The sequence below is a fragment of the Electrophorus electricus genome, chromosome 12 (genome assembly GCF_013358815.1).
Source record: "Electrophorus electricus isolate fEleEle1 chromosome 12, fEleEle1.pri, whole genome shotgun sequence".
Classification (NCBI taxonomy): Eukaryota; Metazoa; Chordata; class Actinopteri; order Gymnotiformes; family Gymnotidae; genus Electrophorus; species Electrophorus electricus.
In genome coordinates, this window is record NC_049546.1 from 18392759 (window position 1) to 18418157 (window position 25399).

The 25399-nt window shown below is 44.0% G+C and overlaps 4 protein-coding genes across 7 annotated transcripts; 1 reads left to right on the forward strand and 3 right to left on the reverse strand.

Moving 5' to 3' along the window:
- spata4 (spermatogenesis associated 4) lies at positions 1 to 5917 on the reverse strand. 2 transcript variants are annotated; one of them, XM_027014189.2, is made up of 6 exons: positions 5746 to 5917; positions 4222 to 4351; positions 3900 to 4018; positions 3247 to 3467; positions 939 to 1043; positions 1 to 378 (listed from the first exon to the last, which is right to left on the reverse strand). In XM_027014189.2, the coding sequence occupies exons 1-6, from the start codon at positions 5844 to 5846 to the stop codon at positions 320 to 322; spliced, it is 735 nt and encodes a 244-aa protein (XP_026869990.2). In that variant the 5' UTR covers positions 5847 to 5917; the 3' UTR covers positions 1 to 319. The 2 variants fall into 2 exon arrangements, with proteins under 2 accessions (XP_026869990.2, XP_026869989.2); XM_027014188.2 differs by having other exon boundaries at positions 1 to 682.
- Positions 5918 to 6021: 104 nt separating this feature from the next.
- Positions 6022 to 10299, reverse strand: asb5a (ankyrin repeat and SOCS box containing 5a). Of its 2 annotated transcripts, XM_027014187.2 has the most exons (8): positions 9444 to 9800; positions 8776 to 9330; positions 8527 to 8606; positions 7781 to 7888; positions 7286 to 7439; positions 7069 to 7203; positions 6663 to 6854; positions 6022 to 6477 (listed from the first exon to the last, which is right to left on the reverse strand). In XM_027014187.2, the coding sequence occupies exons 2-8, from the start codon at positions 8843 to 8845 to the stop codon at positions 6350 to 6352; spliced, it is 867 nt and encodes a 288-aa protein (XP_026869988.2). In that variant the 5' UTR covers positions 8846 to 9330; positions 9444 to 9800; the 3' UTR covers positions 6022 to 6349. The 2 variants fall into 2 exon arrangements, with proteins under 2 accessions (XP_026869988.2, XP_026869987.1); XM_027014186.2 differs by lacking the exons at positions 8776 to 9330; positions 9444 to 9800 and adding an exon at positions 10084 to 10299.
- Positions 9907 to 15856, forward strand: neil3 (nei-like DNA glycosylase 3). 2 transcript variants are annotated; one of them, XM_035532253.1, is made up of 12 exons: positions 9907 to 10034; positions 10539 to 10594; positions 10902 to 11040; positions 11164 to 11258; positions 11576 to 11710; positions 11986 to 12199; positions 12839 to 12913; positions 13162 to 13328; positions 13568 to 13737; positions 13988 to 14360; positions 14522 to 14681; positions 15627 to 15856. In XM_035532253.1, exons 3-12 carry the CDS (start codon positions 10951 to 10953, stop codon positions 15828 to 15830), a joined length of 1683 nt encoding a protein of 560 aa, XP_035388146.1. In that variant the 5' UTR covers positions 9907 to 10034; positions 10539 to 10594; positions 10902 to 10950; the 3' UTR covers positions 15831 to 15856. The 2 variants fall into 2 exon arrangements, with proteins under 2 accessions (XP_035388146.1, XP_026869985.2); XM_027014184.2 differs by lacking the exons at positions 9907 to 10034; positions 10539 to 10594; positions 10902 to 11040 and having other exon boundaries at positions 11176 to 11258; positions 12048 to 12199.
- A 146-nt stretch (positions 15857 to 16002) lies between these two features.
- Positions 16003 to 22428, reverse strand: aga (aspartylglucosaminidase). The gene is made up of 9 exons (XM_027014185.2): positions 22125 to 22428; positions 20812 to 20968; positions 20143 to 20255; positions 18948 to 19060; positions 17731 to 17845; positions 17405 to 17480; positions 16972 to 17079; positions 16709 to 16842; positions 16003 to 16268 (listed from the first exon to the last, which is right to left on the reverse strand). Exons 1-9 carry the CDS (start codon positions 22225 to 22227, stop codon positions 16168 to 16170), a joined length of 1020 nt encoding a protein of 339 aa, XP_026869986.2. The 5' UTR covers positions 22228 to 22428; the 3' UTR covers positions 16003 to 16167.
- Positions 22429 to 25399: the final 2971 nt, after the last annotated feature.

Genomic DNA, 25399 nt, shown 5'->3' on the forward strand with positions numbered 1-25399 from the left:
AACACAATTGATTGAACATGATTAACAAAATACAGTTGTACATTTATACATCAAAGATGCTAATTAATGCTAATGTAGGCTAGAGTAGGCAATTGCAAAACAACCTACAAACTGGTGCCATGGAGTTTCAAAAAAATTACACATACTTTGGTCCTACTATAAATCTGGCCATAATGTTAAAGCAGTATACCCATTTAATGTCCATCATTTATTAGTTTTCATAACCCTTCTCTAGATCGGATGGATTGTAAAAAAAAATGTAAGTGTTTGAAACACAGATTTGTGCATTTTCCTGTCCAGTGCCTTTTTGAGATGTTGTTCAGGACTGCCAGTGCCTGATCTCGCCTGTGTGTGTCGTGTGCCTGGCTCCCAGCAACCCTGGACAGACCCACACATCACAGTGAACAAGGATCAGCCTGTTCGATTGAATGAGTAGTATGAAATAATTTCCATTACAACCTCTAGACTGTTAGAATACATTTAGAAATGGTTATTTTCTTCATGCAGGTACCAAGTAAGGTAATGGGGAACTGATCCAGATTGAAAGTGACAGATTAACAAGAAGATTAACTAGACACACACACACACACATTCACTCACACACACACACACAGACACAGAAACAAAACAAAACAAAACAAAGCAGATAGTTCCAGTCTCAGACCAGCAGGATTACACGAGTCTGTAATTACAGAAACACAGATGAGGTATTTAGTGACAGGTCACGGTTGTTCCTTGCATCTCTAATTCACTCCCAGATCTTCACAATGAAAGCAACACACACACACACAAAAAAAAAAAAATAGCTGCACTGTGTTAGACACAGACACTACCAAGCCAGCACGGCCGAGCTTCCTAAAACCCTGCACCCTATTCAGGGAAATTCTGAGGCGGCAAGGCACAACCCAAGCGGTAGCAGGAGCAGGCCAACGGCTTACTGGCAGTGTGGCTGGCCTTGGTGGGCAGGTCTGGGTCTCCACGGGTGGCTACAGGAGGCAGCCGGGCAGCCTGTTCACCCAGCGTGAGTCTCGCATTGAAGCGCTCTGTAACCAAAAATCAAGCACCGTCATTACCCTGCAGCCTCCAGAAAGGCACAGCTATGACATACGGGGTCTTAGGACACTGATCTCAGATCAGAGTTTCGAAACATTTGTTTTATTCGTTCTTTTTGATTGGTAAGTCATTCTGCTTCATAGATGACAGTCTTCATTTTCTCTTTCTGTGACTGTATATACTGGTGCAGTGATCAGTGAGCAGAAATAACGTGAAGGGCATGAACCAGCAAGGGAGGGTGCGCAAACTAAACTTGGCGATGATGCACGATCAGGGTGTGGAGGTGGGATGCAGGGTGTGGAGACGAGCGTGTGCAAGATGTGTTTATAATCAGTTGTCTCTTTTTCTCACCCGGAACCAGCTGCACGATCCCAATCACTCTGGCTACAAACCGGCACATTCTACAGAAACGGCCCTCGTAGCGGTGACTGAGAAACTTCATGCCGCTAAAGCTGCCAAATTTTAGACCTTTCAGCAGCTTTTGACACAGTGAACCACAACATTCTTCTCTCTGTTCTTTCCAGGCTTGGTGTGACTGGCTCTGCTTGGAGATGGTTTCAGTCCTATCTGGATGGACGGTCCTATCATGTGACATGGAGAGGATCCACGTCCAAACTGTGCAGACTTTCCACTGGTGTTCCACAAGGCTCAGTATTGGGCCCCCTTCTCTTCTCTTTGTATACTCGTTCTCTTGGTGACGTAATATGTTCTCATGGTTTCTCCTACCACTGCTATGCCGATGACACTCAATTATTGCTTTCTTTTCCACCCTCGGACACGCAGGTCTCCAGACATCTCGGCATGCTCGACTGACATCGTGTCATGGATGACAGCCCACCACTTGACGCTCAACCTCAGTAAAACTGAGCTTCTGTTCATACCAGGTACTCCCAACCCTTACCACGACCTTACTGTTTCCTTTGAGAACTCCCTGGTATCACCAGCCGAAGCTGCCCGTAGCCTGGGCGTAACTTTGGACAACCAGTTGTCGTTCCCAACTCATGTTTCTAATCTAACCCGGTCTTGCAGATTCCTCCTTTGTAACATACAAAGGATTCAACCCTTTCTTTCACAGGAAGCTACCCAGGTGCTTGTGCAGTCTCTTGTGATCTCAAAGCTAGACTACTGCAACTCGCTACTTGTTGGTCTTCCTCTAAGAGCCATCAAACCTCTACAACTCGTCCAGAATGCAGCAGCACGACTGGTCTTCAATCTTCCGAAGTTCACACATGTTACTCCACTGCTGCGCTCCGTTCATTGGCTCCCTGTAGCTGCACGCATCAGATTTAAAAACTTGATACTTGCCTACAAAGCCAAAGATGGACCAGCCCCTTCATACATGAGGTCAGTGGTCAAAGCCCGATCTGTACCTCGAGTACTTCGAACCTCAAGTACGGCTTGGTTTGAAATACCTTGCTTCAGGTCTCATGGACGACAAGCATCAAGACTATTTTCTGTCCTGACTCCAAGATGGTGGAATGAACTCCCGCTTGCTGTCCAGACAGCAGAGTCCCTTACAGTCTTCAAACGCAGACTAAAGACACATCTATTTGCAGAATATTTAAAGGACAACTGACATTGCTTCCTTATTGACTGACTAATTTAGTACTTATTGTAGGGCATTATTTATGCTTTTTAACAAACTCTAGCACTTATTGTTTATAGCATTTATCATTGTTTAAGATAGACCTTATGTATTTTGCACTTCTAGGTATCAGCATTCATCCCTGTATTCTACAGTATTCTAGTTCATTGGTATGTTTAATTCTAACCTATTATACTGTACTTGGATATATTCTATGAGTAAATGACAAAGCACTTTTGTAAGTCGCTCTGGATAAGAGCGTCTGCTAAATGCCGTAAATGTAAATGTGAAGATGTGTGTAGAGGGTGTGGAGATGAAGGTGTGCAGGGCATGGAGATGAGTGTACAGGGTGTGAGGTGTTTGTGCAGGGCATTGAAGTGCGTCTGCAGGATGCAGAGGTTTGTGTGCAGGGCGTGGAGTTGCACGTGCATGGTGTGGAGGTGTGTGTGCAGGATGTGGAGTTGCGTCTGCAGGGCGTGGAGGTGCGTGTGCAGGGTGTAGAGGTGTGTGTGCAGGGCGTGGAGGTGCGTGTGCAGGGTGTAGAGGTGTGTGTGCAGGGCGTGGAGGTCCGTGTGCAGGGTGTAGAGTGCAACTCTGCCTGCTCGTACTGGGGTCCTGCATCCTCTCCTCCCTCCTGTGCCGTATGTGGCGCTGTATGATGGCCTGGATTTTTTGCTGGTTGGTGGTTATGTTGGGTTCAGCCATTTCTTCACTCAGACACAGATTGTTCTTGATGGCTCTGGAGGCTGTCGCACGAGCCACCATTGGCAACTGCTCCTGATAGCGCTGATCTGTGAAGTCTGGCGCCACCTCCTGGACAGTTTTGATACTGCAGGGAGAAGGAGAGGGTGAGGTTAGACAAGTCAGGAATTAATGAGAAAAGCTCATAAAACTTTTGCATTAGATCATTTCACAAATGTGCATAAAAAGAAATTAAGCATCACCAATGGCAGGGTGGATACAGGGTGTTTTAGCAGCAAAATATGTTACAGTGGTATAAGGGAAGCTAAAATGATATGATTTTATAGAAAAGCAGAAGATAAATAATAAAAAAAACAAAAAACTGCCAAAGTGTAAAATGACAGCTTCAGGGTTATCTTTCAATCTTATGTAAAACTTTGATAAATGTGTGTGTGTGTGTGTGTGTGTGTGTGTGTGTGTGTGTGTATGCATGTGTGCATGCGTGAGTGTGTGTGTGTGTGTGTGTGTGTGTGTGTGTGTGTGTGTGTGTGTGTGTGTGTGTGTGTGTGTGTGTGCTGGCCTCCTGTTGGTCAGTAGGGTGTGTATCTCCTGTAGCAGGGACTCTGCTGCTCCAGGTTTGCAGTGGATGGTGCCTTCAATGGCCTCCTTCCTAAGACTCACATGCTGCTTCACCAGGACCTTTTGTTAATGGAGGAAAACAACCCATAAATGACGACTATAGCACATCATTCTTGCCTGGATGTTACCTTTTCATTCACTGATGATTGGTGAAAATAGTAGCACTTTATTTACATTCAACAATTGTAAATAAAACTTGGAAGAAATTGTTATACATTGTCATGTTTAAGTTGTGAGGCAGCTAAAATGAGGGGACTACTAACTCTCTCTGTCTGCGCCCAGTTGTTCTGCTTGGCGACCAGTGATGTGCCGTTGTCATAGGAATGCATGGAGAACGCCTCAGGATAGTACCAGGAAAAGATCTCTGCTATGAGGTATCCATTAGAGAAGTCTCTACAATAAAGTAGCACAGACTGAAATTCACCTTTGAGGAGAAATATTTCGTCTGTCTGTTTATTCGAATATAAATACAGAAATTGCAAAACCAATTTCTTGACTCACTGACTCATACTGGTACTCAAAATGTAGCAGCAAAATGACTTAATTACCCCTGAAAACTGCAAACCAAGGATAGGATATTTTAGTTAGCTAGGTTAGCTATCCCAACTGGCATAATGTAATGGCATTAAGAAGATTTTTGAATACTGGTTTGCCTTGGAGATTTTCATTTTATAAATAAACCTGGGTGTCTAGTGGATGTACAGCTGGGGAATTAGCCAAGCTACTAACAAACCTGCTAACTAAAGCCCTATTCAGTTTTACATGGGAAGGTGGGGTAATATAATGATTACATGAAAAGGTAAGGTAATATAATGATTACATGGGAAGGTGGAGTAATATAATAATTACATGAGAAGGTGGGGTAATATAATTATTACATAGGAAGGTGGGGTAATATAATGATAACATGGGAAGCTGGGCTAACATAATTATTATATGGGAAGGTGGGGTAATATAATGATTACATGGAAAGGTGGGGTAATATAATTACATAGGAAGGTGGAGTAATATAATGATTACATGGGAAGGTGGGGTAATATAATGATTACATGGGAAGGTGGGATAATATAATTATTATATGGGAAGGTGGGGTAATATAATGATTACATGGGAAGGTGGGATAATATAATTATTCTATGGGAAGGTGGGGTAATATAATGATTACATGGGAAGGTGGGGTAATATAATTATTACCGGCGTTTCTATCATTTTAGTCCTGTCAGAATGCGCGCCCCCGCGTCAGTAAAAATCCCGCGCTTTTTACATTCTGTATGACGAGCCATAAAAATAACCTTGTTATTATTACTCCCGTGCTAAACGACATGTGTGTTAATCATCCGCCATATTCTGTTGGAAAAATGAGTTTTTTTCTCGAGTGTGGGGGCGCTCTGTTCGGCACTTCGTTTAGTCGTGAACCGATATCCCGGCTCGTTCATCTCTAGTCCCCCTCACATCCAGACGCTTGTGGCTTTAGTTAAAGCACGGAGCAGCGCAGCCTGCAGCCTACATACGTGTCATGACCATGTCGTTATCTTGCTCATTTTTACACTAAAATGCCATTACTACTATAGTGAGAGTGGATACCATCCTCTATTTTTGGAGGCGACGGCAGTGCGTAAATGGCGCATCCACTCCCATCTCAGTCATGTATGCCTTGTGTCTGTACTCCACGTCCCCATGTAAATCTAATCCCGTCCGGATTAGGCTTCATTAGTCGACCAGTGTGGCTATCTACCGAAGATATCGTTAAATCACTAACCCAACCTGGCCGGTGTACTTGGACTTACCTGCGCACATTCTTCGGAGAAAACGACAGATGGAGACTTTGTAGCCACTTTAACATTTCTCGGGGCAGTGCAGTCCTTTTTGGAGGCTGAGAATAAGACATATCTGAATGACCGCACTAGCGAGTAAATACAGTACACAGCTCGGGTGGTTATGTAATCGGACACTTCTTATCGAAACCTTTCTTTTGTCATTGTTTACGGTTCCATGGACACCAGGCCCTCAGGTGTTGTGGCCACCTGTCGGTAGACAATGAGGCAATCATTTGTCTTATTAACTGTATTTATTAACTGTATTTATTCATTTATTTATTTAGTGAACACAACATTTTTGTTAAGAAATAGAAAATACAGCTTTAAACCAATTATTAAAAAAGCCTGTATTGTAACTGCAATTATTTTTCATTTTCTTATTGTATCATTGTGTCACTTTCATTATCATATCATTACACTGATATAAATAATGAAATTTGTATCATTATAATTTTATAATGTTAAAAAAAAACAATAGTTAAATGTACATTGGCCTTTTAATACTGACTGTATATGTTAAGAATATTATTTCCATGGATTGCTGATCTGATGGGAATTTGTAAAAGAGTAATTGTTATCTATACTGCAGGAAGATTTTCAGTGGTTTAGGGAGAGGCAGATGTGGAACGAGATGAAGTCTGCTTGGGCCCAGGCACCCCCTGATTCGCTGACGACACAAATGACTCAAGGAACGGGGTGTGGCTTAAACACAAAATGGACAGAAAAAAAGGTGATCAATTCAGTAAGTGGTTTATAGTATATATTGCAAATTCCAACACACCAAGTGCAAGTGTTTAGTATAGTCATATACACACATGGCACATCATCTGTTTATGTGAATTGGATAATCTGATTTTAGAAAACATACAATTCAACATGTGTCTCACCCTCATAGATGAGTAAGAAGCGCTCAGTGACACCCCCTGGTGGTGCCACTTCCACTGGCCTCTTAAAGCTCAGGTTCCGTGTGTTAACGTCAGCTCCAAACTCCAGAAGCAACTTAACAATACTCAAGCAGTCTTTCCGTGCTGCCGCGTGGAGAGGGCTCTCCATCAGCCTGCCCCTCTGAACATTTGCACCTAGGTAGGATGGGAGGGGGTACTTAAATAATGTAGTAGTTTGTTTTGTTTGACAAGTGCTGCTGAAAAACCTTTGACTTATCTGTACATGGAATACAGAGAATATGTTCTGTATTTTGCATGCGGTCGTTAATCTGCAATGCATGTGTGTGTGTGTGTGTGTGTGTGTGTGTGTGTGCATGCTTGTGCATGTGTGTGGGGGGTGGGGTATCACCTCCATCCAGAAGTTTACGTGCACAGACAAACTCCCGGCAGAGGCAGGATGTGTAGAGGGGTGTGCCCATGTTCCGAGTCTCATAATCCACGTCTATTCCCCACGCAATCAGCACCTCCACACACTGGCTGTGACCTGTCGGGCAGTCACAGTCATGGGAGTCCTTCTCCATCAATCAGCCAGGCAGAACTTTGTGCCCGCTCCGGGCTAGCTGTACCTCTGCTGGAAGCTTCATGGATGGGAGAGGGCTGGCATGGTGCCAGGACCTGGGGCCTGGCCCCACTCTCCAACAAGAGCTCCAGACACAGCACACTGCCTGCCGAACATGCGTTAAACAGAGGGCTCACACCATCGATGGTGGTCACATTTACCTGAACACACACACACGCGCGCGCACACACGCGCGCACACACGCGCGCACACACAGACACTCAGAATAAAGAGTAAGCATGAACAGCATAAAAGCATGAACAGCAAAAAATAAGCAATACTTAATCATTAACCATCTACATTGTTTTTTAATTATTCAGAAGTTAATGCAATTTATGATTAGCAAAATGATACTATTGAACATTATTTATTACAATGCATGTCACGGCAATGAATTATGGTCCGGAAGGTTGTGTAGCATTGGACTTGTGTAATGCTGGGTGACTGTTAACCAAGTCCTCGCAGAGGAAACGGTTAGCCATCAGTGAATGCAGTAACTAACGTTGGCTCCTGCATCAATGAGGGCTCGTGCACAGGCCACATGACTCCCTATGCAGGCTTCATGCAGAGGGCTCACGTGGTCTACAGTCAGCACGTTCACACTGTGGCCCTGTGACAAAAAAGCAAAAGAAACAGAGCTGTGCTCTACATGTCCACATGGAGGCAGCAGTGCGCTTTTAGAATTATACAGTGCCGTATACTCTGAAATACAATATTGTATTGTATTGTATTGCATTGTATTGGTTTTTTTTGCACAGGACTATCGAAAGTAACATTTGCATTTTCACACTGGTACTGGCGGAGTATCTCATTGTGGGGAATTTAGATGGGGAGTTTTACCTGATTCTAGAAACCATTAATTGTAGCATCATAAAAACCATAATTAGCATCCTAAAAACCATAAAACCATAAATAGCATTTCACTTTTGTGCACACCCCCTACAATCTCACCAAGTCTACTAGCATGTCTACTATCTTTGTATTCCTATATCCATTCATTTATTTATTCCCAATGCCTCACATGCTTGGACATTCTTCTTCCCCTTGACATTTGATTAGCATCGTGACACTGGGATCAAAAGAAGAAAAAAAGACCTTTGCTACCTTTGGGCGTGATGGAGGCCTGGCGATACAGGACCGATGCTGCACAGAGAGTCCCAGGGAGGTGACCTTCAGCTGGGCGATGAGGCTCTTCAGAGAGGAGTCACTCACCTGTGCGATGAGGCTTTTCAGGGAGGTGTCACTCACCTGTGCAATGAGGGTCTTCAAGGCGAGAAGTCTTCCATGGCTGGCAGCATCATGCAGAGGGGAGCGGTCAGCCCATGACCCTGCAAACAACAGGACCCAGCCCGAGCTTAACTAATGTGCTACACCGTACTGGAGGGACGTAAAGCTTGGGGAAATTAGAGCGATGGTAGTCAAATCACAGCTACGGCTGCGTGTCACTGCGCTGCAGCCTGAAACATCCCAGCACCTGTGAGGACACCTGATACACACCTGAGTCAATGTCCAGAATAACCGCGGATGCATTCCAAACGTCATCATCATCATTTTGTCCTGCCTTCATCTCTCACAACAGAAATCTGTACTGTAGCACAGAGAGCTTCAGTCTAACACTCACTATCTACACTCGTTGCCTGTCTATCGCTGCCTGACTAACACTCACTACCTGTCTATCAATCACTGCCAATCTAACAATCCTTGCCTAACACTCACTGCCTGTCAGTCAATTTGCTAGTCTAACGTTAACTATCAGTCTAACACTCACTGCCTGACTATCGATCACTGTCAGTCTAACCTACTATCTGTCTAAGAATTACTCCCTCCCTAACCCTCAGTGAACTCCTCTTATCCACTGAAGCACTGCCCTGTGACACCAGCAAGTTCTTAGTATTTCAGCTTGTACAGAGACAGCTCTGTTCGATCCTAAGACAAAACTAGTTGCGTCTTCGGTGTGAACTCTAGCTGCTGTGAGCACAGCTATGCCAGCCCCACATAGCACGTCATCTCCAAAACTGTCCAGCACAAAGGCCTCGGGCAATAAAGGGGTATCTGAAAGCAAACATGCCCTTATTAGATTTTACATATTACTCATATAAGAAAATGCCCTCCATTTCCTCAGAATGCCACAGCTGCCAGGCTAAGCATTACATCATTACACCAACCTTGGCTAGTTAACCAACTTATATAGACTTCCACGTTGAAAGAGAAGTGTGTCTCTTCTGAATGTTTTCTCTTTACAACGTTCCCTTGGGATATAAAACGAAGAGGAAGAGGTGCTTCTCTCTGGTCTTTGTGTCTGTGCTGCTCTACTTAAACTGACAGGTACGAGGCAGGCTTCATCCGTCCCGGGGGAAAACTCTCTCCCTGATCTCGGGCTCACAGAAGCTGTCCTCCGTGGAGCGTCTCCCTCCGTCTGTTTACCTCAGAACCCTTCTCTGTGGCTGTAACCAGAGGGCTGTTGCCCCATCCTGGGGTTGCCAGCACAGCGAGGCTGTGCGTGTTTGACTATCGGTCTACGGGTGAGCAGGTTTGTTGTGCGTGGTAAGTATGTGGGGTGGATCGGATGACATGGCCTGAATTCTATTAATATCATCCTATAAGCATCAGAGCAGCAGTCCAGACAGTTCCATCAGTGTTTAGGTTTAAACTCGCCTGCTCCAGCATATGTGTGGGAACAGGGTCATGTAATCTTGGCGAGACGATATATGACCCAGGGCATACAGGCAACTCAGGGCAGGATGCCAGTCAGTAAGGTAAGACACATGGCGGTGGTCGCGGAGTGACCTCAGCGACCCTGCTTACCATGGTCTTGGCCGTAGAACTCGGCGCAGATCCGGGCGGCCTCCCTGCGGTTGCCTTTGATGATGTAGAAGTGGGTGAGGAGGTTGAGGGTGATCCGGATCAGCAACTTGCAGCAGAACAGCGCCAAGATCGTGAAGTAAACACTGGACAGCTGGGCAGCGAAGGGCCTGTAGCCCTCAGTGGTCACCGACATGGTTGGGGAGTGAGGCACTCTGGGAATATTGTGGGGTATGACGTGGGTGTGTGTGTGTGGGGGGGGGGGGGGGGGGGGTACTCTGTGACGCCAAAGCAACAGCGCCGCCTTGCGTACTTTCATATTTTTCAGCTCGCAATTGTTGAGAATATTTTTCACTCTCCCCTAAGTCAACTAGCTTCCGTTGCAAAATAAAAGAAAATATGACTCACTGTGTTTACGTATATAGTTTCTTTATAACACACATTGTTTTACTTTGCAGAAGTGTTGAGTGAAGCTCATCTCATCCTGGAGCTCGCGAGTGTTCTCCTAATATCAGTATGTATTTAACCTATTTAAATGTTGGCAATTTGTTTGATTGGGCGATGGTAAGTAATTCATTTTTTTAAATCAGGTAATGCAGTTTAATTGTATTTATGCAGGGAAATACACTATAAGCAAGTTTAAAACAAATAATAAATTAGTGTGTCTATTCTTCATCACATGCTTTTCGAATTAGCCTTTCATTTTCGTAATTGTGAAAGCGGAAACAGACTCAGTGCCTTTTTCACGCATGCGCCGATTCGATTCATCCGGCGGGTTTCTGTTTGCGGCAGTTAACCTGCTTCCGCTAATTCACCGACAGCTACACGGTGTCCTGAGCTGTCTCAGGAGACGCTGATAAACCAAACGCCATGGTGGAAGGACCGGGCTGCGCCTTGAATGGCGAAAAAATCCGCGCCAGAGTTCCGAAGGGGCAGAAAGTGTTAGAGATACGTGGAAGCGTACGTGTGTGCTGGGAGCGATGGGTCGGATTAGGCAATGGGTCGCTTGTGTCGTGTAGAAAACAAAGTATAGACGAGATTCTGCGCTTTTCATGACACCTTATGTTCACGTTTTTGTTGCAGAGACAGGATTTCCAGTGCCTCACTGGGAGCGAGTACACGGGAGTGCAGACGCTCGGGAAGGAACTGTTCATGTATTTTGGTAGCAGGGCTTTAAGGCCAGTCCTTCTACTGCCATTTAAACACACCCATTTCACTCCCATAGGGTAACATCTCCTTAAAGCTGTGGCTTAGAGATCATTCACAAAAGCACTCGTGGTTTTAGGGGTCATTACCCTGTCCTTGACCCATGCCTGACAGACCATATTATCATCCGGTTATGGTTTCTGGCTATATTGGGTCATTTCACTAGCAGAGTTACTGCTGCTTAAGGTGTATGGACAGCTAGTAAGTGTTTTAAAATGTAGTGTTGTAAAATGCAATGTATACTAATAGTGGGTTTGTTTCTTTGTTTTTGGGGGTTGGCGGATTGTAGACTGCATTTTGGGATGAATGGGTCCATTCGTATAAATCCCGCGGAGAGGCATGATCCAGGGGAGAAACCGCCCGCTCTGTCGATTCGACTCACCAAGCATGCAATCTGTTTCTTTGACTCCACTGTGGAAATGCGGTAGGAATTCCTCGTGTTACCATCTGTCTTTGTGAAATTATGGTCTGATGCAGTTAGGGACTTAGAATGTAGTAGTCATGAAATGCAGACCGCATCTTTAATAAGCAAGGTCTCTCAAGGCACAACATCCCACAACAGATTAGCAGATAATTCATCTAATGAATATAAGAAATGAGCAGAAAGTAATAGACTGATTTACCCTCAACAGAGAGAACTAAACATTAGCAAAAACTCTAACTTTTTAGTGTGTGTGTGTGTGTGTTTGAGAGATACAGGCTGTCAGAGGACTGTGAGGAGAAGGTGCAGATCATGGCAGGTTTGGACGTGTGTTCTCCAGTTTTCAGCCAGTCTCGTGCTGTGGAAGCAGTCTGTAGGGATACCAGGCACATGTTGTGTGATGTACTGCTAGACCAGGCTATTCTGCCCGGCGTCGGGAACATCATCAAAAATGAAGCACTCCTCAACAGCAGTCTCCATCCTGCTGTCAAGGTGACTGTCGCCATGGAATGTAGATGTTATGGAATGGCACAGCACATAATGACAGTGCTTAGTTACACTAGGAATAAGGACATGAGTTTAATAACATCTTCCATTGTAAAACTGGTAACGGTGGTTCATCAATAAACTGCAGTACAAAATACAAATGCTTTTACAACTATTTTACATGCTTTCCCATGTTTACACACAACCAAAACCCATGAAAAGAAATATTATATTCTGGAATAGTCCTGGGATCCAATTGTATTCCTGACAAAGTCTGACCTACAAATGGTTCGATGCATCATTAACAAGATGAAGTGTGATTGAGTCTTCCTTCCCTGCAATGGTCTCTCTTAGATCAGTGCTTCTCCACTCGGTGCACAGAGCCTGCCAGCTGGTCTGAACATTGACTTTACCTTAGCTCCCAGCACACCTGTCCCAGATATTTGGGTTGTTCAGGATTCTTAATGGTGTGCATTAGATGTGATAGGAGGCAGGAGAGAGCATCCCGTGTTGACAGTTACCTGTGAGCTCTGGGTCGAGTAGCACTGCCCAAGTTGGCCGGTGTTCTCCCATAAATCACGATGAGATATATATATATATATATATATATATATATATGCTGTGAATTCTTCTTTCATTTCAAAGGTGAATCAACTGAGAGCAGAGCATGTTCAGCATCTGGTGAAGATGGCAAGGGATTTCTCACTGCTATTTTATCAGGTGCTCCTGCCTGTCCTCTACAGGAACTAGTCGGATCAGAGTTATGATACATTTCTGCTTTCCTGAAGTACTGCAGAGTTTAGTGTTACTACTCCAACACTATATATCCAACACCTTCAGGTCTTTCCAGTGAGCTGATGAGTTGTTTTAAGCGTGCATTAATGGAGGACACTCCCATTGGAACCTGACGTGTGACTTTGAGCACTTCTTACTAGTAGTTATGTTAAATGTGTTTGTGATCTGGGCAGTGTAAGAAGAGAGGCTGCCCGCTGTACTGCCACTGTAAGGTGTACAAACGGTCCGTCTGTGGACAGTGCGATGGAGCTGTCACCGTCTGTCGCCTAGGTGATCACAGCAGGATGACGTACTTCTGCCAGCACTGCCAGACTTTAGATCCAGGTGAAGTTGACATCAGGTGAGACTATCCTCAGCCGAAACCCAAGCAACATACTTGCGTATATTTTTGATAAATACTCCTGTTTTTATTGTACATCATTCTCCTGGAGGAATTGTTCCGCATATAAATTGTTTTCTTCTTGTGGGAGTTTTACCAGCCACTTGAACACAGATGTTTTGAATAAATTAATATATACCCACAAAAGCGGCATGATGGAGGTTGTTCACTCTTAAGAATAAACGGATGTACTTTCACAGTAAACTCCAGGGTCAGAGCGCCATGCTGGGATGGGCACATCAGAGGGACGTGGGTGGCCGCGGACACATCGCCACAAAGGAGGAAGAAGAGTGGACATGTGACCTTTGCACTCTGATTAATCGACCAATCAGCAGGTCTTGTGAGGCTTGTCTGACCCCTCGACCTGAGAGTGAGTTTCAAAAGGAGTTAATTTACAAATTCAGGTTTGGACATTCAAATGCATTTGCAGCAGATTTTTTTTTTTTTCAAATTCAGTTTAAACTTCGTTTCACCTCAGTAGCAAAGGTGCTATGGTGCTTTATGTATTGTTGCAGTTGGACCTACAAACACACTACAGGTTAACATTTAAAGTAGACTGGGTGTAAGAGTGAAATTCTGCCATAACCAATATACCCATCCCTCCTGCTTCTCCCACGCAGGTCCTGGAGGGTCCAGAGGGGTTTTGCCCTTCCCCAGTGCCCTGATCCGTTACCCGAGCAACAGCTTTTCCTGCCCCAAGCAGGAACTGAGGCTCCACTGCAGAGCAGCATTTGGAAATACCACCCTGGTCCTGACAGACCTGAGCTGTGAACGCGGCCCAACTGAAGCTCCTAGTCCTGCCAGCAACCGACCGAGGAGCCCCCTAGTGGCAGGGGGAGGTGCCAGCATGCAGCCAGGGATGCAGCCCACGACGTCTCAGCTCGCCAGACGAGCCTCCCCTGTGTCTCCCAGCCAGCCCAGCAAGAGAAGAAAAACCGAGCCTGGAGATTTTCGTGTAGGAATCGTGCCAAACAGTATCCAGCACTCTTCGAGGTGTGATGAAATACATGTAGAGCATTACTCCAAGATGCTTTGTGAATGCCTGCCAGTGTGTTGTGGGTGACAGGTTGGGAGTTGGTTGGTATCTGTTATATAAGTGGAGTTGTGGTTTCAGGTGTGAATACTCTGCTACTCTTTACCTTTCTTTAATCCAGGAATGGCATCCAGGGCCACACTACAGTACCCACAACCCCCTGCTGCACAGCCCATGGGCGACCCAGCCTCCTGAGGGTAGTCGCTAAGGCTGGAGAGAACCAGGGCAGACATTTCTACACCTGCTCTCTGCCCAGAGGAACCCAATGTAACTTCTTCAAGGTAAAAAAAAAAACAAAACAAAACACTGTACACTTATTCATACAATAGCTGCCAGATTCCAAGACCCGAGTATGCCTAAACTTAGATTAAAAAGAATTTCCAGTGAGGATTCAACATTAGCATGGCCGTTTAGTCCAGAACTATAAAATTAATAATGTTCAATTTATTTAGCACTTTTTAAAACAGGGTTTACAATGTGGTTTATAGTATGACATAAATAAAGATAAACCATAACAAGAAAAAATACAAGAGCAGAATATTTAAGTGCAGAAGTCATGTAAATAGTCATGGTTTAATTATTGGCTAATCTCTCCTCTTAAATGTGTCCACATCATCAAGGTCAGGATCTTCAGGTCACTAGGAATGGAATTCCAGAGATTAGAGCCTTATTTTAGAAGAGGGAGCTTCTCCACTCTTTAGTTTAGTGGCAGGTATAACCAGCATGGTGCCGTTAGTAGGTCAGAGAGCTGCTGGGGGAACATGCCTAATAATCACTCACTTGGCTATGGAGAGGGGAGACCATGCAGGCATTTAAAGGTTGTTAAGAGTACCTTAAAACCAGCTCTGAAAGACAAGTGGCAAGTACAGACATTCTCATGCATGTCATTTTTTTGCCACAGTCTTTTTCTACTTTCTGCAAGTTCTTTGGTAGACCAGAAACAAGTGTTACAGTAGTATGGATGAGTTGACACACAAGTTTTTCCACTGTCTGCTGTTGAGAATTTCACACCTTGGCTAAATTCCACGATGTATTTCTCAGATTACAGTTTTGCAAGCGTTACTCTTAAAGCTGAGGCAACTTAATAATTTAGGGCTTACTCTATGTCTGGGAAATGTCTGTGCTTAAAACAATGAGAGAAGCTTGATGGCACCCTTATAATAGAAAAATAACAACAATAAATAAAACTCTTTTTTTAAAATCAATATTATTGTCTGTGGTACCAGTGGGCAGACCTGCACTTCCCCAAGTGTCACCATGGCAAGCACACCCTGATGAGAACGGTCCTGAAACTGGGACCAAATAATGGGCGTAACTTTTACGTGTGTCCCCTGAAACGGGGCAAGCAGTGTGACTTCTTCCAGTGGGCGGGGAATGGCCCCAACAACAACCCTCCCCTTCAGAGTCCAACCAATCAGCTGCTTACATGAAAAAAAACTGATTTGAATGTTGCACAATTCCTTGAGAATAATTTTTCCTTGAATACCTTTTAAATATGTTTAGAAGAAAATTATTGATAAGTACTTCCCTGATTTTTGTTAATTATCAAGTAAAGAAAATATTCATTACATCTCAGAATCGTTGTGAAAATGTTTAATAAAATTCAAATAAACTATGATTTTTCATTAAAATTATTCCTGTACATTTTTTTTACCACAGTTCTTCTTCACAGTCAAATACAACATTTGTTAGGTTTCTCTGGTTGTGCAGGTTGGTACAGTACAAGGCTGCCTGAGGTTCAAATAAAGTCACCTGTACTGGCTGCAACTAAAAACAGTCCACCTTCTCCATGACTGGTCTGTTTGTCCTTGAGTTGAATACCATAAAGGGGAACTCGCCAAACCCGGGGTGTTTACTGCAAGCCGCACCTTTGAACACAGAACCAGTTTTGATTCGTGTAGTTTTTAGTACTGAGCAATGTACTGCCAAACTGCTTCATTATACATTAATTAACAACAAATTAGCTAAACAATTCAACAGAGTGCTTAGAGGTTATTAAAGTAATGACTGGCTTAAAGGAGCAATAAGTAATTTTTACCACTGAAACGTAGCAAACAATTTTTATGGAAGTCGTTATTTACTGTTTTAATTTTTCTAGAACATGCAGCTCACATTAGATGAAAAAACTAATTGAGCCAGTTTATGCCTCACAGAGTAGGTCCTCCACACGGGGACGGCCATGTTTACTACAGAAACTCAAAACATGCAAGTGACTGTCAGTATAATAGCTATTTCATAACGTGAAGAAGAATCACTGGACAAAATAGTAAACTTGAAGGAGAAATAACCTGAAGCAGTAAAAACTCACCATATTCCCCCGTTTTGCTGGCACAGATAATAGCCCCGAAGAAATCTCCGTGGTACTTTTTGATCCTGGAGATGGCGGTCTTGCAGGCAGTGGTGGGATCTATGCCTGACCTCATCAGCTCCACAGCCAAATAGCTACCAACCAGACAGCAGTCGGGCTGAGAATCCTACATGTTCTGGCCATTCTATCTGCGATTATCAAAGCTAAAGTAGGGGGCTGGTATTTAATCCTAGGCCATGTTTCAGTAAGACTAGTAAGCTTACCTGGGAAGGAAACGCATCATAATGTCTCCTTGGCCTGTAGCTGCTGCGCCCCCTGCTGTGCTGTCTGCATAGGCACCCGCTCCGGCCACTGGGGAGTCCCCTACTCGTCTAAAGCGCACATGTGCACCACACACACACACACACACACACACACAAAGAGCAGCAAAAATGAATTCATTTACATCAGAAAAGCTGTAAAAACATTATTTATTCAGCATTTGTACCATCCTACATTACTTTTCTGTGAGTATAAGTCACATTTTCTCCTTCAACTGTACTCTATGTGGATTTTTTCCCCCCTGGTGGGATTGACATAAGCCATGACTAGTCTCAAAACATTCTAGTTCATAATTCATTCTGATTAACCAAGTAGTTCAAATTAGATTAATTACACAAAATAACAGCAACATTCTTAAAAAAAATTCGTACCTACCCAGGTACTTTATGGGTCGCTCCATTGGTCGAGGTTGCAGCGACCACCTGACCGTTCTGTCCAATCACAATCATTCCTAATCAAGACAAGAGCACTCAAACTGATTCATATACTCAAGTATCACAGCACTGGGGATTATGGGTAGCTAGCCCCCTCCTGTTCAGCTCCCCTCCCATCAAAACCTCCACCCTTCACAGCTTAATGAAAAAATCAAAGCTCAGGTCAAGAGTGCAGTTAATGGTTCTGCAGTTTAAGTATAGTACACAGGGCAACCTGGTGTGCGTTATCTAACCTGTTTGTACCTTAGCACAGATAGAGCTCATTACCGATGGTGTCGTGGGAGTGGAGATCTGTTTGTGTGCGTGGTTTCTGGGATCTCCACTTCTGCTTAGGTTCAGGCTTATATGGCCCGCATGACTTGGAAGGGTCTGGTAAAACATTCTGGAAATTAAGCAAAAAGCAAATCCAACTCTAATTTTCTCATTAACTGTGTAAATCATGAAGCAGTTATCCTGAGGACTGTGTGCTCATAACAGTGTTTGCACTGTGCTGGAACATTTACTATAAAGATTTTTTTGTGTATTTAACTTGTTTAATGCAATTTTATGCTGCTGCCATGACTAGAGAAGAGAATTCTAAAAACTAATATGACGTGTTATTTAAATCTTTTCACATCAAAAATAAAATTATTGCTGTACTCAGCTGTCAGCTGCCTAGCACCGTTCATGCATTTGTTTCCCCACTTATCCAAGACTAAGAAAAGGACTGATTTGATTAACCTGGCTAGCTACCCAGCCAGTTTAATCTTCTACAGTGTGAACAACATTTTTTTTTTTAAAGATCAAGCCATCATTTCCACAAGGCTTTGAAAGTACCAACTCTAACAGCATGTTGGGATCAAGCATTGTATTTTTCACAAAACCCATGATGAAATATTCATCAGACAGACAGACAGACAGATAAGAATGTTATTGATCCTGAAGAAAATTGCTGAGATTAATCTGATATCCTTCCAAAACCTCTCACCAAAGTTCACATGAAGTTGGAATTTTAAAGGACCTGACACTTAAATCTAATAGAGTTCTGTCATAAGCACTGGTGAGGTGCCAAAGTCCTTTATCCTAATCTTAGGTGCCAAAGTCCTTTATCCTAATCTTAGGTGCCAAAGGCCTTTGCCATAATCTTATGACAAAGGACTATGGAACCTCACCGGTGCTTATTCAACACTAAGGAAAAACACAAGGACATAAGGAGGCAAGAATGTTGGATCCTTGCTTACTGCCAGTCATCTTTACCTAAACTAAGCACTCCAGAGGTCCACTGAACTTGGCTAAAGCTAGATGTCCATCCAAAAACCTTAACGAGATGACTCAAAAACCTCAAATGTGATGACTCAAAATTCCTTAATGAGATGGCGCTCCAAGCTTTGGCTTCCAAAAAACCCCTTTCGCAACTAAACCAGCCAAACGAACAGTGTTCTGATGTCAAGGACATCTTCAAATGTTTGGGTATGAGCTGCAGAAGAGGAAGAAGAACCCCCCACCTTTCTGAAGTTGGGCTGGCAGTTCGTCTTCAGCCACTGGAAGAAAATGTTCAGTGACCTGTTGGTGGTCAGATCTTCAGCTTTGAAGCCCATGTCTTGAGCAAATGCAGAAGCTGCAGGTCAGGGAAGTTGAAGCAGGTATATTACAATATATAGAGCATGCAACAAAAATCACATGTGGACAAAGTGGATTTGAAACAGCCAAAGGCTAATATAAACACAGAAGACAGAGAAAAATCAGGCACAAATAAAAAAATCTTTACTCGGGTAAAGTAGGTAGAGATTTGTTCAGATCTATTATTTAACTCTGCAATGTAAGTCTTTAAGAGGATATATAATTAAAATATATAACTGAATTTAGCCTAAATAAAATGGTATTTAACCACATTTTGCATGCTTCCATCTTTTAACAGTATGCAAGTAGACCAAAAAAATCCTGCTCTTCACATTGTGATATTCAAACTCACTTTTTATGACAGACCTCAGATCCGCTAGCTGAAATCCTACTCTTTGCATTGTGATATTCACAATCGCTGTTTGACAGGCCTCAGATCAGGCCTCACCTCTCAGATGACCTCTCTTGGCTCTCTCCGGATTGCTAAACCAAGCTGTCAAAGTTGAGCACTTTGGGTCAAGCTGTGAAGTGAACTGTTTAAATCGAGCACAAAGAGGGCTAGTGATTTTATAAAATCCCCTGTCTTGTGTTTCTGGCTGACTGAGGCACTCATCTGAGACTGGGGGAGATTACACAGCTCAGTGAGCAAGTGGGCGGGTGCATGAAGGAGAAACGAGTCCATAACTTCATCTTTAACAGCTACAGCTGGAGCAAGACTGGACTGAATGGACTAGCACAAGTTGATCTTTTGAATGACTTGTTGGTGCAGCCAATGGGAAATGAGGGGGAAAAAATTGTGCAGACAGAAATCCTGTTCAGACAGCTGCATTGTCATCTTATCCGATGGTTAAGAAAGGGAATCTAATGCATAATTAAAAGCGCCTATATGTGAATGAGGCAACATTTAACACTGACAATTCTCCTATTCTCCTGAAAACACTTATCGAGGGCAGGAGACGATACAAAGCTCCGAAGCCACATCTCCAGGAGTAGAGTTGGTAACCTACTGCTGTCAGAAAGCATGAAGCCCCAGGATGCAGAGCTGCTCTGGAGGAGAGGAGGGGCGGGGCTTCACTGTACCTGCCTCGCCCACCAGCAAGGTGTGGTCTGTGTGCTCCATGACGGCTCGAGCCACGCCCACTGCGTTCTTCACTCGGTGCAGATTTCCCACAGCCCCCAGGTCCATTGTGTCACTGAACAAGAAAGTCCTGTTATTTTATACAGCACATAGACAAAGAAATGGTACTTTCCATCCACAAATTATGTTTCTATATGTTCCAATGGAACTGTCATTAAAAATATATATATATATATATATATTATTTTTTTTTTTTTTTAAATAGGAACGTTTGTATAATTTATGTTATTAGGCTCTTAAGAGATGTTGTTTTTCTACAGGCCGTTCGACTACGGTGCTTAAGGACTTAATTCTCTCTCACTCTTATACATACACACACACACACACACACACACACACACACACAGGTTATGCAATATTTCCGTAGTACCTTTGATATTTCAGCCTATCAATTCACTCTGTACATAACACTACAGACTTAAAAAACACTATTGTTCCATCAGTTTGCAGAATCTGTTTCCACATTGTCTGTGCATTGTTTTTAACTTGCATACTTGTTTTTAATATGCATATTTGAAACTTTTCCTTTTCCATTTTCAGAAGTAGCAATGGTTTGCATAATGCATTTCATGATTGAAATGTGGAGTACAAGCCCTGTTAAACTGGCTTACCCGTTCATAATCATAGCGTCCAAAGTGGTCTCCCCCAGTTCGTCGGGACTGCCGCCGTATCCCACGCTGCCGTCGCATTGCTCCAGCTCACACTGCGCGCATCCCGCCTCAGCCGCGTCCACGGCGCTCCCCCGTGCCCTTACCAGACGGTCCCATGCTGGAGAGAAAGAGACCGTGCAGGGGTTACAGACCGTCCCATACGGGAGAGAAGGAGACCGTGCAGGGGTTACCAGACGGTCCCATGCGGGAGAGAAGGAGACCGTGCAGGGGTTACAGACCGTCCCATGCGGGAGAGAAAGAGACCGTGCAGGGGTTACAGACCGTCCCATGCGGGAGAGAAAGAGACCGTGCAGGGGTTACAGACCGTCCCATGCGGGAGAGAAGGAGACCGTGCAGGGGTTACCAGACGGTCCCATGCGGGAGAGAAAGAGACCGTGCAGGGGTTACCAGACGGTCCCATGCGGGAGAGAAAGAGACCGTGCAGGGGTTACAGACCGTCCCATGCGGGAGAGAAGGAGACCGTGCAGGGGTTACAGACCGTCCCATGCGGGAGAGAAAGAGACCGTGCAGGGGTTACAGACCGTCCCATGCGGGAGAGAAAGAGACCGTGCAGGGGTTACAGACCGTCCCATGCGGGAGAGAAGGAGACCGTGCAGGGGTTACAGACCGTCCCATGCGGGAGAGAAAGAGACCGTGCAGGGGTTACAGACCGTCCCATGCGGGAGAGAAGGAGACCGTGCAGGGGTTACAGACCGTCCCATGCGGGAGAGAAGGAGACCGTGCAGGGGTTACAGACCGTCCCATGCGGGAGAGAAGGAGACCGTGCAGGGGTTACAGACCGTCCCATGCGGGAGAGAAAGAGACCGTGCAGGGGTTACAGACCGTCCCATGCGGGAGAGAAGGAGACCGTGCAGGGGTTACAGACCGTCCCATGCGGGAGAGAAAGAGACCGTGCAGGGGTTACAGACCGTCCCATGCGGGAGAGAAAGAGACCGTGCAGGGGTTACAGACCGTCCCATGCGGGAGAGAAAGAGACCGTGCAGGGGTTACAGACCGTCCCATGCGGGAGAGAAAGAGACCGTGCAGGGGTTACAGACCGTCCCATGCGGGAGAGAAAGAGACCGTGCAGGGGTTACAGACTGTCTCATGCTGGAGAGAAAGAGACCGTGCAGGGGTTACAGACTGCCTACACGCTATAGGAAGGTCTGAGAGGTTTATTGATCCGCACCAGGAGCAGAAGACATCTACAAGCTCAAACGAGCTAACGTGCTAACGTTAGTTTCCCAGTAGGCTTAACTTTTATTCTCACTTGCCTGCAACAGTCGCATTCTCAAAGTGCCAAGTGTTCATCACGAGTGGCAAAAAAGCTTGAGTTATCGGAAGTAAATAGATGAAAAAGATCCAAGTTTGGATCATGACGAAAAATATCCTTCCTCTTGTACTTGGCTAGAGTTGTGGAGTTACGCGCATCGCACGCGTGTTAACCAGCTACCGACTGAGTTCCTCGAGTCTCTGAACCAGCGGATCAATTCGGCCGTATGACTGGGAGACACTGGGAAACATTGGAAAAGCTACTTCTCTTCCACCATCCAGGAGCGGTGGCGCTTTGCACTTCCGTGTTTTGTCACATGATGTCCGAAATGAACGGGCCGGGTGACGTCACGGCGGACGCTAACACGTGTGAAGGCTGAAGGGTTGAACTGCAGCTCCGCAGGCACTGATCTCGTCTGGCGGAACGAAGCAGTTGTTCTCTTTAGGCTCCGCACAGTCTCGGAGACGGACACCGCAAAGGACAGTAAAGGATGTGGACAGGGACGGGACAGCGCTGCCTCCTCACATGTTAAACCGGAGAGAGCAACAGCTCCCCGTGTGACAAAGCACTGGTCTGATCTGGGAAGGGAAGCGAGGATATTGCATTTGGGTTTACATTATTCATGAAAGAGAATGTACTCGTTTCTGTTATATTTTATTCATGGGTTTGCCCCGATAATAATGCTCCATGAACAAGTCAACGAAGGAGGCTGAAGAACCGCTCAAGGCGTGATGAGGTTGTGGGGTTTCTGGAAGAGCCCCTGGAGTGTGTTATTAAAAACACAGCCGCCGTTGGTACCTTTTCTCTTACTGACCTCGGTCTAGCAGGCTATTTCTCAGGCGTTATTTCTCTCTCTACCTCTGCCTTTAAATAGAGTTCAGCCTTATAACACATCTCGATAAACACACAGAGTACAGACTGTCACTGATATTCTAAGTTAATGTCTTTTATTAACTCTTAAATACCGTTCAGGCCAAATTTAACCCACAATCAGCATCAGTAAAAGCATCATAAGCGGTATCTTTCTGGCTTGCAATTTCTTGTCCTTTTCTAAAGTTCGAAAATTATTATTATTATTAATAATAATAATAATAATAATAATAATAATAAATTCCCAAATTTCATATTTCAGTCCAGCTGCAACAAATGTTTGTATAAAGATTTTGATTAGAATCCAATTTGACCCTACACTTTTATGATTGATTGGCTCATGAGTTAAGGACTACATTTCGATAAACGAGAATTGGCCAGATGTTCTAATGGCACCCTGGCATGTCTCTATGCTGATCCAGTTTATCTTACTACACAATAACTGTCTAGACCAACTTACTGCAACCAAACTCAGTGTTGTTAGGACAAAGATGGTAAAGGTGAGCTCTGAGAAGAATTGCATAAGAGGAGGCGCAGCATCAGAGCAGCGTGAGCCTTAGACCTCAGATCGCAGGATGACGAGGTGGTGTGTGAGACGGAGCACTATGTAGCCAGAGGGGCAGTGATACAATGGCAGAGTAGGGAGAGGATTAGAAAGAGATGCTCTTTCATAATGCGTTACAAACACGCTTCTAGCAAAAATGCCAAAGTTCAAAAATAATCTCTGTTTTCTGCAAATGAATCCATTTAAACCGATTTAGTTGTTAGGTTATCTTATTTTTAGATAGATTGGGTGATAAATTGGTTATTGAAACTAATCTCAAGGGTCTGTCATGGACAAAACAATGCAAACAACAATATAAGCATCAAATAAAGGGCAACCCAGACCACACAGACGAGTAAGCGGCTGGAGAGTATGTAAGGGTATCTTTTTTTTTTTTTTTAATGGTTCAGAGTTGAATTTTGATCAACGACTGCTGATAGCAGGTGTGGTGGAGAATAAAAGCAGATTTAGTCTGCCCTGTTCAGCATCATTGTATCTTAATCTGCATAGCTCTGTAGGTTTATTCCACAGATAATAAATGCAAAAACAACACGTTTATGATGTGCCCAAATGTTTTTTGGGGAGTGGGGGGTCAGATAAGCTCTGAATCTTTGAGTCCTCCAAGAAAGAAAAAGAGGTGGAAATGTGGAATCCCATAAGAGGATGAGAGAAGACAATCTGTCATGTTTTGCAGTTTGAAAGGAAGGTTTTGCTATTTGTAATCAAGAAAAGTGTCAGATGTTATAGCATATGCACAAACAATATTCCCAAGGCTCTTTTTAAAATGAGATTTAAAACACAGAACTTTCTGAAAGACGTAACATGTAGGAACAGCATACAGCAGCCCTCATTAACATTATATTAACTCAAATTGAGACAAACAAATAACCCGAACTCAGAGAATGCACATTAAGATCTCTTTGCCGTTCATTACATGTAAATTCCTATCCAATATTATGCCAATCCAATGCTAACAGTAATACTAATGACCAAAGTTGAGCAGTTAGCTTGATTCTGAATTTTTGCCCTATTTATGTTCTGCAGCTAATTAAAGGGGAAATTGAAAGTGAGCTGTTGTTAGATTAGGCCAGTATGGACCAGCTAGTCTGAACACAGCACACACAGCAGCCTACAAACAATGTAGCCACCCCCCCTCCAACCCCCCCCCCCCCCAAAAAAAACCATTATTTTAATTTACTTGTTTGCTGCATAGCACAATCTATGCATGTATTGAATTCTATCAGATGAACAAAACACTAACATGTTTCACTAAAGATATTGTGGGTCAAAAAAATCTTCTTTATACTAGAATGAAAGCACTAATGACAGGAAAAAAATAAGTGAAATGTATGAGTGTGTGGAACTGAACATATACTCATTAAGTAATAAAGTCATGGCCTATTTGCTTCAGGTACTCCACCCACACACCCCTGTGTGGCCTGCCAGTGGTCCCTCAGACCAAACTCTTTTCCTGGGCTAGGAGACCCTCCAGATCCAGCTTTCCACCAGTCCGTACTCCAGTCTCCAGCCTGTGGGTTCTGCTCAATGTTTCGTTACCTTACAGTTTGCATGTTTTTGTTTGCTCATATTTTTTCTAATGTTTGCAGTTCAATTTCTGTTCTGACACATTTTAAGGAAAGACACATACAAGTTCTCTCCGCAACCTCAACCAATTTCTCAAAGAAATTCTTTTTTTTTTTTTTTTTTTTTTTTTTAAGATTTCACGGTGGGATCCTTAAACAACAGCAGAGAGAAATATGAACATCCTTGTTTACAGCACACTTTTGCTTTCAGCACTAAAGTTTAGAGAACATACATATACCTTTAAATGTTTTTAAAAAGATTTAGCAAGACATTAAATA

Excerpts from the sequence above, each read along its gene's own strand:
- spata4 (XM_027014188.2), bottom strand. The coding sequence starts at position 5,846 with ATGTCTTATTCTCAGCCTCCAAAAAGGACTGCACTGCCCCGAGAAATG. Across the intron at positions 1,044-3,246 it reads GGAGAGGATGCAGGACCCCA|AGCGCTTCAATGCGAGACTC; the intron begins GTACGAGCAGGC and ends TTTTGGTTACAG. Across the intron at positions 683-938 it reads CAAGGCCAGCCACACTGCCA|ACTCGTGTAATCCTGCTGGT; the intron begins GTAAGCCGTTGG and ends CTGTAATTACAG.
- asb5a (XM_027014186.2), bottom strand. The coding sequence starts at position 10,276 with ATGTCGGTGACCACTGAGGGCTACAGGCCCTTCGCTGCCCAGCTGTCC. Across the intron at positions 7,440-7,780 it reads TCATTGATGCAGGAGCCAAC|GTAAATGTGACCACCATCGA; the intron begins GTTAGTTACTGC and ends GTGTGTGTTCAG. Across the intron at positions 7,204-7,285 it reads CCATGAAGCTTCCAGCAGAG|GTCACAGCCAGTGTGTGGAG; the intron begins GTACAGCTAGCC and ends ACTGCCCGACAG.
- neil3 (XM_035532253.1), top strand. The coding sequence starts at position 10,951 with ATGGTGGAAGGACCGGGCTGCGCCTTGAATGGCGAAAAAATCCGCGCC. Across the intron at positions 11,259-11,575 it reads TTTGGTAGCAGGGCTTTAAG|ACTGCATTTTGGGATGAATG; the intron begins GCCAGTCCTTCT and ends GGCGGATTGTAG. Across the intron at positions 12,914-13,161 it reads TCTCACTGCTATTTTATCAG|TGTAAGAAGAGAGGCTGCCC; the intron begins GTGCTCCTGCCT and ends TGATCTGGGCAG.
- aga (XM_027014185.2), bottom strand. The coding sequence starts at position 22,227 with ATGATCCAAACTTGGATCTTTTTCATCTATTTACTTCCGATAACTCAA. Across the intron at positions 20,256-20,811 it reads GACGCTATGATTATGAACGG|TGACACAATGGACCTGGGGG; the intron begins GTAAGCCAGTTT and ends TTTCTTGTTCAG. Across the intron at positions 16,269-16,708 it reads CAGCAAAACGGGGGAATATG|GTGCGGCTTGCAGTAAACAC; the intron begins GTGAGTTTTTAC and ends CTGTGTTCAAAG.